Genomic DNA, 15,463 nt, shown 5'->3' on the forward strand with positions numbered 1-15,463 from the left:
CTGAATGAAGAAAAACTTCCTTTTGTTTGTTTTAAACCTACTAATTAATTTCATTTGGTGATCTCTAGTTCTTGTATTGTGGGAATAAGTAAATAATTTTTCCTTATTCATTTTTCCACACCAATCCTGATTTTGTAGACCTCTTTTCTAAGCTGAAAAGATCCAATCTTTTTAATCTCTCTTCATATCTCTCTCCAAACTCCTAATCATTTTTGTTGCCCTTTTCTGAACTTTTTCCAATTCCAATATATCTTTTTTTGAGATGAGTACATATTATGCAAGATGTGGGTGTACCATGGTTTTATATAGCGGCAATAAGATATTCTCTGTCTTATTATCTATTCCTTTTGGCTACATCTAGACTGCATCCCTCTGTCGACAGAGAGATGTAGATTAGGCACACGGAAATTGCTACTGAAGCAGGGATTTAAATATCCCACGCTTCATTAGCATAAATATGGCCACCACTTTTTTTTAAACTGAGGTTTTTTTTTAAATCCCCCCAGCAGTCTAGACATTGATCTGTCAAAAATAAACCCTTTTTCGACAGATCCTGTATTCCTCAAAAAATGAGGTTTATAGGATCTGTCGAAAAGGGTTTATTTTCGACAGATCCGTGTCTAGACTGCTGGGTTTTTTCCCAAAAAACTCCATTTAGAAAAAAGCGGTGGCCATGTTTATGCTAAGGAAGTACAGGATATTTAAATCCCTGCTTCATTAGCAATTTCCATGTGCCTAATCTACATCTCTCTGTTGACAGAGGGATGCAGTCTAGACATAGCCTTTTTAATGATTCCTAACATTCTATTTTCTTCTTTGACTGCCCCTGCACATTGAGTGGATGAAAGAACTCAACTGTGAAATTGTGGAACTGTTAACTATGGTTTGTAACCTATCCTTTAAATCAGCTTCTGTACCCAATGACTGGAAGATAGCTAATGTGACACCAATATTTAAAAAGGGCTTTAGTGGTGATCCCGGCTGGTAAGATTAACGTCAGTACTGGGCAAATTAGCTGAAACTATAGAAAAGAATAAAATTGTCAGACACATGGATGAACATAATTTGTTGGGGAAAAGTCAACATGGTTTCTGTAAAGGGAAATCATGCTTCATTAATCTACTAGAGTTCTCTGAGAGGGTCAACAAACATGTGAACAAGGAGGATCCAGTAGATGTAGTATACAGGCAGTCCCCGGGTTATGTACAAGATAGGGACTGTAGGTTTGTTCTTAAATTGAATTTGTATGTAAGTCAGAACTGGTACATATTGTAGGGGAAACTCTAGCTAAACATTTCTCCAGAGCTCAGTTTTACTTCCCTCAGTCCTTTATTCTCAAGCTGAGGTGTCTGCTGAGAAAAGCCGCTCTGCATCTCCCTGGTCTGCTGGGGGGAGGGGGGGGCGCTAGCTTCGCATCTCCCTGGTCTGCTGGGGGGAAGCAGCTAGTGCGGGGTTGCCTCACCCTGTTTGTAAGTAGGGATCTGATGTAAGTCGGATCCATGTAACCCGGGGACTGCCTGTACTTACGTTCCCAGAAAGCCTACTCACTGCTTCTTTTATCTGGTTGTTAAGCCATGGTGGCACTTTCTGGTTCTCTTAAGTTGGGTCTTTATTATGGAGTTTTTGAAAAGTTTCTATGCACCTTGCAGGGATTTTACTTTAGTCACTGTACCTTTTCATTTTTGTTGAACTAACTTTCTAATTTTTGTGTAGTTCCTCTTTTTTAAATTAAACATCACAGTGCTAGGCTGCTGAGGTGGGAAAACAGCAGCCTAGCACTGTTTTGTGCTAGGGATGTTAAATTTTATTACATTATGGTCACTATTTCCAAGTGGTCCAGTTATGTTTACCTCTTGGACCAGATCCTGTGCTCCTCTTAGGACTAAATCGAGAATTGCCTCTCCCCTTGTGGGTTCCAGAACCAGCTGCTCCAAGAAGCAGCCATTTAAGGTATCAAGAAACTTTATTCTTCATCCTGTCCTGAGGTGACGTACACCCAGTCAATATGGGGATAGTTGAAATCTCCCACTATTATTGAGCACTCTTGCAAATCTTTCAATACTCTCTTCCATTCACAACACGAATAAGAGAATTATTCAGAACTAGCCAATTAGCCCGTTATAAGACAGATTTTCAGTTCTCTCCTCCACCTTGGTCTTCTCTCCTGAGCCTCCGGTCTCTCGCTCCCTCTCTCTCTCCTCCTACTGCCTCCCCTCTCTCTCTCAGCTCTCCTCCCCCTCCTGCCTCTCTCTCCGTCTCTTTCTTTCTCTTCTCCCTCCTGCCTCTCATTCTCCCTTTCTCTTCTCCTCCTCCTCCTGCCTCTCTCTCCCCAATGTCTCTCCCCTTCCCCTTCCCCTTCCCCTTCCACTGTGGCACTTGACTGAGTGCTGCCTGCTCAGCCCGGCTGCTGCGAGGGAGGGGGGCAGGGGCAGTGACGTACACGGCCAGGGGGCGGGGCCTTGTACATCACCGCCCCACCCCCTGTTCCCCTTCCGCTGCGGGAGAGCCCAAACAGACTCACAGACATTGGGCTACTATATATATGATTATTACAGATCAGTGTTGGTGCTGGGTTCAAGGGCCTGCGGCCTTCAGATGCTTGAGCCTTTCTACTCCCTCTCTGCTCTTGTTCTTTTAAAGTCACTTTACTGCTGGATTCGATTCAGTTCAGAATGCTATAATGGTGCCTAAATTAAATCTATAGCCATATGTATAAGTGTTTGACATTTTCATGAATGGATGGCGAAACCTTTGCTTTGTTCTGTCCTCTAGCCAGCTACAGAGCAATTCAAAGGAGCGAGCCAAAGGTGCGACTTTCATCATTTTTATAATTTGGGAACCAGCTTCTCAGTGATATTTTGTCACGAGCCAGTCTTTAATGCCAGCCCTGTATACCAGAAGGCTATGGAGTGTGCCAGAAAGGTCATGTACAATGCTGTGGCTTTTAAATATTTCTCATACAAATGTGTCACCGGGACAGAGGGGTGCATTTCTGAACAAGAAAGGAGACTATTCTGGGAGGGTTTTGTGTGGGATGCTGTTTTGCTGGAGGTTTTATAGTAAAAGCTCCCTCAGGTCTGTGCTTTCAAGCAGCCCTTCTTTTAGATCAGTGGTCCCCAACGTGATGCCTACAGGTGCCATGGCCCCTCCGGGGCATTTACATGTGCCCACCAAGTGCTCGGGGTCTCCCCCGGGCGCGCGGTGCATGCGCAGTGCCGGTACCGAGCGCATGGATGGCCCCGCTGGCCCCAGACGCACGGTGCATGTGGAGCACCAGCCCCGGGTGCGAGGTGCATGGGCGGCCCTGGCCCTGGGCATGCGGTGAATGGGCGGCCCTGAGCCCGGATGCATGGCGCATGGGGAGCGCCAGCTCCGGGTGCACGGCGAATTGGCGGCCACAGATGCACAGCGCATGGGGTTACTGCCCCTGGGTACGTGCTGCATGCATTGTCCCGCCCCTAGGCGCACGGCAGCGCCAAAAGGTTGGGGACCACTGTTTTAGATCATGTTCATCCTCATCAGGACAGGCATAATGTGTTTTGGCCCTTTGTTTTCTCACCAGTTTATCCTGAACCAAAGAGCACAGCATCCAAGCTCTGCGCTTCTGATAATATACAAACATGGATATTAAGGAGAGATGATCAGATCTCCTCCTTTTGTGGGATTTGTGATAATTGGGGCCAGGGAGCAGTTTCCGCAAGACTACCTGCAGCTCCTCCTAAGAGTGTAGGTTTTTGGTAAAGAAAGAGAGACAAGTGTCCTTGAAGTTGTCTTCTAAAGATGGTAATTAAAAGCTGCCAGTCTATCCTCTGAATGTCGTCCCCTGCTTTCTCTCTGAAGAACATGTCTCATGTTACAATTGCCAGCATGCCAGGGCGCCTTTTTATGCTGCAAAAAGTGACAAAAACCGGGAGACACCTTTTAAGATGGTGCCGATCTCGCGGCCTCCTCTGACCTTTCCTTTTAGCAGCACCTTTCTGGCTTTGGTTTTTCTGCTGTCCATGAACTGGAAGTGGAATCAATTATTGTTTATTGACAAAGGAACTTGGAGGCTTGATCCAGGAAGGTCCATCTACAGTAGCTCTATGTGAACCGGCATGGTGGGGGGACTTTTTAGGGAACATGCATCTGGGAAGGGTTTCTGATTAACGAAGTACTAAGTAATCAGCTATATCCCTCAGGGCCTGACTGCATACCACAGAAGACAATACAGAAATGGTAGCTTGTGGGGGCCTTGTTAATGGGATGTTTGCAGAACTCGTGAGACACGTGAGCACGACCTTACCGGATCCAAATTACATTTTCACAACCAAGTTCCAAACCACTGGAGATTCCTGGCTTGAGGTTTTGTTGCAAACCCAAATCAAAGGCAGGGTTTGTTAAAATGAGTTGGAGCAAACTTGGCTTTGTTTAGTATAAGTAGCCACAAAGTCATTAGAAGTCACTGGGAGCCCAGGTTGCTCCTCAGAGATGAAAATTAAATCCTAAAGGCCGTGCCTCATTTGCATATCGCTGTGCCTCATTTGCATATCTAATAAGCTGCCATTTTGCACATAGGGCTTTTGTGCAAGAAGGAGCAGTCTACACTGCACCTTCTTGCGTAAAACCTCCCTCTTCCACAAGAGCAATTCTACTGCTTACTTTCAGGGAGAACAGCTCTTTCACAAGAGGGGTTTTTTGTGCACGGACTGCTCCTTGTGCAAAAGCTCCTTGCGCAAAAATGGCGGCTCATTAGGTATTTGAATATCTTCTTGCACAAGAATGCTCAATGTAGACATAGCCTTTGAGCATTCTGCACTGAGGTTTGGGAATTTTTTTTAACTCCAAACTTAATGGAAAAGGAGGGCATGGGAAGTTTTTCCTGAAATCTCATAAACCCAGCCCATTAAGCTCTGCATGACATTCATTTCTATACATTTCATCTGTAACAAGACACAGTCTTCTCTTTGGCAAGGCTAGCTTAGATTTGTAAAAATTCTCCATATGTATGATTTTGATAGGAGAAGCTCTAAACCTCGTAAGTTTGGTTATTCCCTTCTAAACTCTGCTCCTTATGATTGAACAGACATGGGGAGTAAAAATCTCTAAAATCAAACTGTTTACTTTTTACTTGGACAGGGACATATGTGTTTGGTGCATTATCCTGCAGCGGCACAGCTCTGATTGGTAGTAACAGCATGATTGTGATTCCATGCAGAGCCATAGCTGAAAGGGAATGACAAAGCAAAGGGACATGTGCCTTCTGCATGGAGCACTGGGATCCTTTCTGCTTGCATTGCTTTGGGAACATTTCTATCAAACATTTCATAAGTCTGTGAAGTCAAAGCCAAATGGGGGTGAGAGGATGAAATCCATCTGCTAAGTCGCTGTGAGGCATTTATCTCCCTCCTCCCCCCCCCCCCCAAAGAAATAGCAATTATTTTTCTGACAGGTTCAGTTTTAAAATTAAAGCTTGATTAAAATACACCCTTACCAGAGACCTAAGGAAGAATTCCTGTGTGAATATTTGCATGGTGGGGATGGGGCGCTTCTAAGACAAGGGTGGGCAATAATTGTTGAAGGGGAGGCACTTCACACATTTTTTAAGTGGTCCCAGAAGAGGTGGGGCCTTGGGATGAGGGGGTAGGGCCAGGACACTTCCTGTGCTCCCCCACCCACAGTCCCTGATTGGCCCGGGGACACAGAAGCACGTGAAGTCGTTGCCCCCCGCTCCCCAGTGCCTAGAGAGAATCGCCAGCTGTTCTGAACAGCTGGCAGTTCACTTTGGGCCTCTTGCAGGACAGACGGAGGTTTTGCATACTCCCCCGTCCCCAGGTCTCAATTGGCCTCCATCAGCCAGATCAAAGGGACAGTTCTGGGTCTTGCTTTCTCTAATGGATGGTTGTGGCACACTTCGATGGGGAACACGCCTCCATTTGCATCTAAGGACGGACCCTGAAGGGCTCTGAGCATCTGCTCTGCCAGAAATCAAAGGCAAAGCACCTGTTCATTGGTGATGAGCAGGTGGGAGTCCATTCTCTTGGGGCAGCCCTCACAGGAGGTAAGCACCCCTAGCTGTGATCAGGAATTGTGGTTTTCCTCCAGCACTTATGCATGACAAGCATGCGCCCGGTACACCAGTGGTTTTTAGATGAGGGGTCGCGCCCCAGCACTGGTCGGTGGAATGCCAGGCTCTGAGGCTCATTGCTGCAGGGTGATCAGGTGAACAGTGGAGGGGGGGCACTAAGGCAGCTTCCTGCCTGTCCTGCGCTTTACCCCAGAAGTGCTGGCAAGCGCACAGGGCTCAGCACATCATCCCTGCCCCAAGCACTAGCTCTGCACTCCCATTGGCTGGGAACCTGCTGCTGGCTGCTTCTGGGGGCAGCCTGGGTTGTGGTGCCAGGAGAGGCAGGAAGCTGTCCTGAGGCCCCCTCCCCCCACACACACCTGCTGCACCGCTGACTGGGAGCTGCTCAAGGTAAGTCCCTCCTGCCCCAGCCCTGACACCCACCAAAGCCGGATCCCCCTTCTGCAGCCCTAAGTTCCCATCCTCAGCCCTACCCAATGCTCAATTAATTAACCAGGCCAGTCCCTCACTGTACTTTTTCTCTACAGGCAATAGAAGAGCTCTTCAAGGTACTTGATCTGGAAAAGAAAAGTGTTGCAGTGGGACGCAGTCAGGTATGTTGTTCACAGTCCTTGCACCATAACAGTGTAAACACCAGGCTTGTGCCCAAGTGCTCTGGAGTGCCAGAACCTATCCTCCACGAACCTAATGTAATGAAAGACCTTTTTCTTGCTTCCATGTTGTAACCCAGCAGCCTAAGTCCTGATGGAAACTCCTAACTCACTCCATCACTTCTGAAAATGGTACCCGAGGTGAATACTATATATCGAGCTATTAAGATCCTACAACAAGGACATTTCCAGATGAATAGTTGCCACAGTAACATATTCAAAGCAAAAGCCAAAGAGAAATTAATTATATATACACTGCTGCCTCTGTCTCTGGGATGCTATAGAGAAAAAGGAATTCATTGAATTATTTTAGGGAGCAGGATAAGTTTCTTTCATCCTGAATACAATAGTTTGATTATCTCTTCTATGAATCCCTCTTATGTGATCAATAATATGACAGCTGCACCAGTTAAATCTTGTTATGTAAGAGTTAGTATTGTCATTTCTCTGAACATTGATTTTGTACTGGACTGTGAAGTTAATACAGCCATTAATGAGACAATCAAACAGGGGTGAAGCAATCTTAGCATTATCTCCAGAAAGCCAGTTTTTTTTTAGAAGTGTTCTTTGATTCCGTTTTGGTTTTTTTAAAAGACAGAATTCAATTCTATTGTAAAACTCACAAGTACAGTTTTATTTTAATAGTGCATTTTTAGCATAAAAAGTGTAGTATGGAGTATTTAAACCATACTGGTCAAAGCACCAAGAGTTTTGCTTGAGTGAGAGAGAGAACAGGATTTCTGAATTTAGCCATCTATTGATCTTTCAAAACACAAATGCATCAGCAAAATCCATATTGTTTGAAGCATGTTTGTAATGAGCTCAGGTACAGTAAATGACACAGTTCCTTTAGGTTCTCCCTGACCTATGTTGGTACATATCTTGCATTGTTACCGCATTGTGCATAAGGTATTGAAAATACATCATACTACAGAGTCCAATGTCTCTCCCTGTAAAGCAGGTATGATCAACGGTCCATGGCCAATGTCTCAACAACATGCAGCTTTGAGGAGGAACAGGCCCTTATGCAGGAATTTCAGGGGTGGTGCTTTTTTTTGTAAATGTGGATCACAAGAGTGTAAATGTGTCCCTCCCCTGAGAAGTGGGGAAATCAGCCCCGGCCTTCCTCTGGCCTGGGCTGCATGTCAAAAGGGCAGTGCACTGCTTCTGCCTTCCCCTGGCCAGCCAGACACCTGCTTACTTGAGGAGCCATGGGGGGTGCTTTTGCACCCTTTGCACTTCCCCCCCTCTCCCTCCCTGTACAGGCCCGAGGAGTTAGGACATGCATCAGTAAAAGAGAGGACAGAGCAGATAGTAGAAATACTGGGCAAATTGCATGTTGAATATAAGGCCCATTAAGGCTGCCAGAGTGGGGAGGGCAGGCTGACTGCCCTATTGACAGTGGTGGAGATGCGATGTCTGGAGAGAGCAAGAACACTATCTTGCCTGGCAGGGTGAGGGTGGGTGTTCATTCTGAGTCGCTAAAAAAACACATCCATCTGGCTGAGGACTTGCTGGGCCCTATGGGGCCATCAGGATGGGAGCACAACTACAGCATGCACAGCTGTGGGGTTCACAGCTGCTCTGTCCCTCCCCACCCGCTTGTGCTGGGGGAACAATGATGGCAGTGCTGTGGCATGGCAGCCCTGGGCAGGGGGGTGCTCTGCCTTTTCAGCAGAGTGTGATTGAGGGTGGACAGGGAGAGGGAAACTCTGCCTCTCCTCAGTATATGGACCATTAAGAGTTACAGAGGTAGGGCCACTGTCTGGGTTCATGCATATGGGACTCCTGAAGATCTCAGAGCAAGGAGGGTAGGCAGGGTCAGAAGCCAGAAAAAGGCTGTTGGTTTTATCCAGACTAGTCATAGGTCACGGTTAAAAGAGCAGCTCTTATTTCCTTCTGGGTAAATGCTAGCGAGAGGTCACACTGCTGGCAGTGAACAGTTTCCATCCATATCCCCCCAGGTTTTCCTGAAACCCGGCGTCATCTCTAGGCTGGAGAAGCAGCGGGAGAAGTTGATATCCCAGAACATGATTCTGATCCAGGCAGCTTGCAAGGGCTTCCTCTCCCGCCAGAAATTCAAGAGATTAAAGGTAACCACCATCCTGGGCTCATTTGGCTCCACGAGGCGTCAGAGGAGAACCCACCTGGGCTGACGGTCACCCAGAGCTCTGCTGCTGCTACTAGGGCTGGGCATTCCTGAGTTGCCCCATGTTCTCCAGGGCAGGAGACAGAGCTCATTTCTTCTGGCAGGACATGGTCCATAAGTCTGGAAAAGCTTGAAATGAGCATATTGAATAGGAGATGGAACAAAAGTTGTCTGATAAGCATGGGCTATATCATAAAATCATAGGCTACTACAACTGGAAGGGACCCTGAGATGTGATCAAGTCCAGTCCCCTGCCCTCACAGCAAGACCAAGCACGAATATTCACTCTAATGATTTCCATTGTGTGTGGAATAAATTTTGTTCTGTGCATCAAGGCATATGTGATGTGCACCACCAATAGAAACACATGCTGCTGAGTGGGGGCTCTGCTAATCAGAGGGGTGGCATTGGAATCTCTCCTGGGTGGCCGCACAAGCACATAGCTTACAGGGAACAGTGCCAAGCACCACCATCCATCATTGAACAGCACCATAAGCAGCCCCGGTGAAACAGGTGGGGTAGCTCATGGCAGAAGGTACTGCTTAGTGACTAGAAGTATCCCAGGCTGGCCCCTGTATTTCACCATTAATAACAGCCTCTCTCCAGGCATGCACACACAGACACACAGCTCACTGCATGTCAAAAGTTTGCAGAGTTCATTTTTAATGTGCACATTCTAATTTTCAAGTGAACTCTTGTCAAGCCAACTGAAACAGAACTGAGCAATTAGTCACACAGCCAGTCAAAGCACAGCTCCAGGTCATGTGTATTGACTTTCTGAAGTCATGTGACGCAGGCCTGTGCAGCTGCGGGAAGGAACAATCCATTCCTGAAACCACAGATTGATGTTTATTGGTAACATCTTTCATAGCTTCAGCACCTGGCTCCTCAAGCAGCACATGCCTGTGCCCTGTTTCAGTTTGGGTGAAGCTCTCCATTTTCACACATGCTGGGGATTCTTGCTTCAGTCTGACCTGCTTGCTGAAAGAGTGCCATGGTTTCTGATGCTCTGATTTCAGATTCAGCGCATAGCTGTCCGGTGCATCCAGAGGAATCTGGCAGCGTTTCAAGTGGTGAAGGACTGGCCATGGTGGCAACTGATGAGCTGGGTTCGGCCCTTGCTTAGTGTGAACTTAGTGGAAGACCAGCTCCGAGTCAAAGATGTACGTAGCAGCAGAGCACAGACACTGAACAGAGTGCTCGGCATGCCAGTCAGGCAGGAAGCACCTTTTACTGCTGGTAGAAAGACACATTCTTTCCTGCCCAGTATTTAAGTCCTGTTCCCAGCTCTGTACTGTGTGAGCCGCTGGGCAGTGTGTTTTCAGCATACCCGAGAAGTGAAGGTACAGAAAGAGAAATGAGGCTTTTCAGGCACATGTGGGGAAAGTGGGTATCTCCATCCTAGAACAAAACAGGTGACAAGTTGGTTAATTAAATTCAAGCCCATTACAAAGGCAAAACCAGCTGTTTGGGGTGCAAATAGAGGCACAGCACCCAGCTCTGGTTCTGGGGAAGAGGCCCTTTCCGGCTTTGCTTTAGACATGGCCCCATCACTGGGACGTGGGATGGTCCAGATATGATGTTCCCAGTCAGGTCCCTCATCAACATCAAAATGGAAAAGTGGGAAGCAGTCCCCATCTTACCTGGAGAAGGGCTAATTAAAGAGGGGGTCTTTCTCCCAGGCCCCATTCATGGAGGCCCTTTTCCAGGAGCCCTAAACGGGCCAGCACAAATCCCAGAGTCCATAGCTTTCCTGCCCCCTGCCCATGCTCATTCCAGCTCCAATGAGGAACCATTGAAATATTGACAGACCACATAGGACTAGGGAGGGACCATGTACAGCAGCTGATTTTTGGCTGCTAAATACTGGGCTCCACAGTGCTGACCAGGGTGAGCAGGCCACATTCACTCCTGATGTAACTGTATCAGCTCTCCGATGGTCCAATCACAGCTCCATTTGGGCCAGTGAGTCTATTTCAGCTGGCACTCCCTGCCTAGGTAAAACCAGCTTCCAAGCTTTCTCCCAGTTTGTGGTTTTTGCTAAGTCCTCAGCATCTCTTCCTTGTCTTTGGTGGTTCATGGGCTTTCACTAGAGATGGGTGATCTGGGTCAGATCAAATGAAAACTGACCCAAGCATTTACGTAGCCCTCAAAATTTGTTTGAGGCCTGGCTGCCCTCTGCTTTCTGCCTTTAATCCACATCTCTGCACACTCTGGTTCTAATGGAAGAAGTTAAAAAACATGGAGTGGTCCTGCAGCACCTTAGAGACGAACAAAACATGTTGATGGAATCACGAGCTTCTGTGGGAACAACCCACTTCTTCAGATCAAACAGGCAGATTTGGCAAGGCAAAGCTCTTCTTGCAATACTGTTACCCTGCTTGGTGAGACGAAATGCTAGCAATCTCACAAGTGTGTGTGTCTGTGCAGCTGTGCCTGCCCAGTATCTGGCCAAGGTTTTAAGAATATTTATTTGATAAGCTGCATTCAGGCACTTGGACGCTCAACCATAGCTTTTAAGGTTTGCTACTTTCTAATTAAATGTGTGCAGTGCATACACCAAAGCTGATGTTCCCTCCATTTAAATTAATGTCAGGAACCACATTCCAAGCAATTAACAGTGATCAGCCCTTAAACTCACCCGGTAAATTTTCTTAATAAGGCAATTATGTCACTCCCACTTACTTTTAACAAAAAAGCTAGATTTATAAATAAACAAAGGAGGCTTGAACTCTAAGCATGTGTTTGGCAATTTTATTTAGGAAGAGCTCACAGCGCTAAGAAGAAAGCTAGAAAAATCAGAGCAGTCCTGCAGTGAACTTCGGCAGAACACAGACGTACTGGAAAGCAAGGTAAACGCGGATAAAGTCTCTCGCTGTGCCTCTTTCCGGTATGGTTTGAGTAGATCACACTTACAAAAGGTGTGGCCCAAAAGACTAACGTTAAGTGATCATGGCTGTATGAGGAGTCAGCCAAGCCTGATACCTGCTGGCATATTGAGTCAGGTCTGGGCTCCTGCTACTTGGCTCCCTGTCATTCCCTTCCTGATTGTTTAGTGAAAATGCTGGGTTGCCTGTTCGCATCCATCTTCTTGCTTCTGCACTCCACTCCAGCCCCACTGGGAACTGAGAGAGCTGGGTGCTGAAACCATTAATGCCGAAATGTAAATGTGGGTTAACAACCCTTGAAGAGCTGATTTTGCATTTAATCTACCAAGAAAATTACCCACTGATTAATTTTATCAGGTCAAAGGCATGAAATAGGGCACTTTGGCACTCTCTCTGTCTCTGTCTCTCTCTTTCTCTGGAAAGCCGGCAGCGTCTGCTATTCTCCAGGAGGTGGTGAGGAAGGGAATTTTCTCTCCTAGCGGATGGAAGAATTGTGTGCTGCCTGCCATTATTTTGGCTGCTGAGCAATTTCAAGGGCCCCCTGATATTTTTAGGTACTGGGACTAGTGCCAGCTGGCAGACTGTGGGATTCTTAGGATATTACTCCAAGTAACTAGCAGATAACTCTAGCTCATGTAGGAGGGACAGGCCAGGTGCGGTTGGGGCCCCAGGGACCAACCAAATGAGCGTGACACGTGTTAATGGAGTTCTCTGGGCATACAGCTCATAGGACCAATATCTCAAAAACAGGTTCACCATGGGCGCACTGATGTCCTTTTAATAAACACCATCACACATTTCCATCTCAGCACTGAATGCTTTGTTCCCATTTCCTCTCTTGCCTGCTCGATGAGTGCAAACTTTCTGGCTCCTGGTCCCCATCTCTCCTCCTGCTTTGCAACTTCACTGGTTAGCTGTCGGGGCAGAATAACAACTCTTCACCCAAAGTACAGAAGAGCGAGTAGCCGCTTTACCCCGTGCAGTCCAGGCTCACCCAAGACACTGGGACCTAGAGTGCTGGAAACAAACTGCCCGGTTGTAGCCCTTTCTCCTGACAAGCATGATAATGAGACTAGAAATTATATCCCAGTCATAGATTCCTAGGGCTGGCAGAGACCTCAGGAGTTATCAAGTCCAGCCCCCTGCCCCAAGCAGGACCAATCCCAAATAAATCAACCCAGCCAGGACTGTGTCAAGCTGGGAATTAAAAACCTCTAGGGATGGAGATTCCACCCCCTCCCTAGGTAACCCAGCCCAGCGCTTCCCCACCCTCCTAGGGAAATAGTTTTTCCTAATATCCAACCTAGACCTCCCCCACTGTAACTTGAGACAATTGCTCCTTGTTCTGCCATCTGCCACCACTGAGAACAGCCTCCCTCCATCCTCTTTGGAACCCCCCTTCAGGAAGTTGAAGGCTGCTATCAAATCCCCCCTCACTCTTCGCTTCTGCAGACTAAACAAGCCCATATCTCTCAGCCTCTCCTCGTAGGTCATGCGCTCCAGCCCCCTAATCATTTTGGTTGCCCCCTGCTGGACCCTCTCCAATGCGTCCACATCCTTTTTGTAGTGGGGGGTCCAGAACTGGATGCAATAGTCCAGATGTGGCCTCACCAGAGCCGAATAAAGGGGAATAGTCACTTCTCTGGATCTGCTGGCAATGCTTCTCTTAATGCACCCTAATATGCCATTAGCCTTCTTGTCTACAAGGGCACACTGTTGACTCATATCCAGCTTCTCATCCACTGTAACCCCCAGGCCCTTTTGTGCAGAACTACTACTTAGCCATTCGGTCCCCAGACAGTTGTCTGACTTAAATGTCACACCTTCCCCTTTCACTCTCCAGACTGCACTCGCAGGGCTGGAGGAGTGTGTACAGTGGGGCATACTGAGAGCCACTGACCCCAACTGCCCACTCTGTATAGAATGGCAACTGCTTTGAGCCAGGGTGTGCAGCTGCCTCCCTAGTCTCAGGGCCTCCATCTGCAGATACCAGAAGTAGCTTAGTTTCGTGGAACAAATGGCTACCAGTCTGTGGGCACGGAGTGTGTTCCTGCTGTGTTCAGTGGGAGAGGCATGGAAGCAAATATCAGCATTCGGGAAACAGCAGCTCAGGGCAGAACTGTTCTGCTTCAGAGAGAACAGGCTGGGGGGATGTACTCTGGACAAAGAGGGCCGGGCTTGGGCAGAGTGTAGGAGCATGTCGAGTGAGAGGAATAAACACCTTGCCTGTGCCAGTCGCCCGGTCTCAGAGCTTCCTAGCTATAGATTCTGCCACAGGCTGAATTCACTCCCCCAAGCCACGGTTGTTTGGCTGCTGTAGGGAACTGCTGGAGCTGGATGTCCAGCCCTCCTGTACAATGCCTTAAAAGCTTCTCCATGAGGCTGTCAGGTGGGGAGAGGAAGCAGTTGTACGCTTGGGTGTTTCTGTCTTTTGTTCTAATTTGCTGGACACTTTTTAAGAGTCAGAGATCTGTTTGGAGCTTCTGTCTCTAGCCCTGCCAGCCAGCAGGGTCTGACTCCTGGGCCGGCTCCTGGTCAGTCAGACACTGCAGGAAGGGGAAATGACATGTTCAGTGAATGTCTTATTCCTGGAGCCACATGCTGATTATTTCAACTAGAATTTAACACTGGAATCGTTGGTGCAGTGTGGAAACCTGACTAACCCTAATTGCAGCACCCTGAAGAGGGGGCGGTGCTTTCACAAGGTGCAAATTGTAGTCACAGGGCGCAACTCAAGTGGGAGGGGGCATTTGCAGTTGGAGCTGGTGAGCCCCATAACTGCTCTATATGAGGCCTGTCTGGCTGTATCCCAAAGCCTAGCTGGGGTATAACCAGACCACAGTGTACACCAGCCTGTCCTCCTCCTCCTGGCAATATTCCTGGCATACCCTGTTGCAGAGGAAAAGGCCCTGCATAAGAGTCAGCTCTATTCAGCAGGGGAGCAAAATCTGGGAGAAACCCTGGTTCCACCAACATCAACTGGAGTTTGACCATTGGCTTCCATGGCTCCAGGGTTTCATCCTGGTTCCTAATAGCTGCAATGGGGCTGAGGGTTGAGGCCATGGAGTATGAGAGCATTTGGAGGTGCATGCACATAAATGACTGTAATGAACGGTATTGCCAATGCTCAGAGGATGCATCAGTATGCTGGGAATTTGGCCAGGCAGATCATTAGTGTTCGCTTGGGAGATGACAGCGTTTTCATGGGAGCCACAAAGAACGAGTGAGCTCTCTCTCGGGGGATGTTTCTCATTTTTATTTGCCCAGATCCCCACTGCCCCCTAGGAACAGGCTAAAGGTTTGGTTTGGAGGCTGACACAATGTGGCTGTGTAATTACCTTGCACTGTAATTATCATGTTAGTGAATTAATTGCTCCATTGTTTGACACCTTGTGCTCTGCTCTCCATCTGTGCCTGGATGTGAAACACAGCCACTAGGAGCAACGCAGAGGAGGCTCAGACCTGAACCTTGGCCAACACTTTCCCTTCCTTCTCTACGCTCCTAGTGAACAACAGCCAAGTGCATTCCATGCTGGAAAATCCTTTCTGTTCCTTCCCCTTTCCCCTTTTGTGGAGAATTAGATCGTTGATCCCAACCATCTGCACTGTGTTGATTTAATCATTAATAGCTTGTGGGAATGATCATGGGCACATGTACACACGCACAAACCAACGCGCACACAAAAGATGTGGAACTAACAGGCCACAT

The 15,463-nt window shown here is 47.7% G+C and overlaps 1 protein-coding gene across 5 annotated transcripts in view; it reads left to right on the top strand.

The window, feature by feature from the left end:
- Nucleotides 1–15,463, top strand: part of MYO18B (myosin XVIIIB) — a 248,737-nt gene that overhangs the window by 103,479 nt on the left and 129,795 nt on the right. For all 5 annotated transcript variants that reach the window (XM_075898877.2, XM_075898879.2, XM_075898880.2 and 2 more), the window contains 4 exons: nt 6,595–6,660; nt 8,682–8,810; nt 9,886–10,029; nt 11,629–11,718. In XM_075898877.2, the coding sequence (XP_075754992.2) occupies nt 6,595–6,660; nt 8,682–8,810; nt 9,886–10,029; nt 11,629–11,718 (429 nt within the window). The remainder of the gene's footprint in view (nt 1–6,594; nt 6,661–8,681; nt 8,811–9,885; nt 10,030–11,628; nt 11,719–15,463) is intronic.

The sequence above is a fragment of the Pelodiscus sinensis genome, chromosome Z (genome assembly GCF_052426305.1).
Source record: "Pelodiscus sinensis isolate ZL-2025 chromosome Z, ASM5242630v1, whole genome shotgun sequence".
Lineage (NCBI taxonomy): Eukaryota > Metazoa > Chordata > Testudines > Trionychidae > Pelodiscus > Pelodiscus sinensis.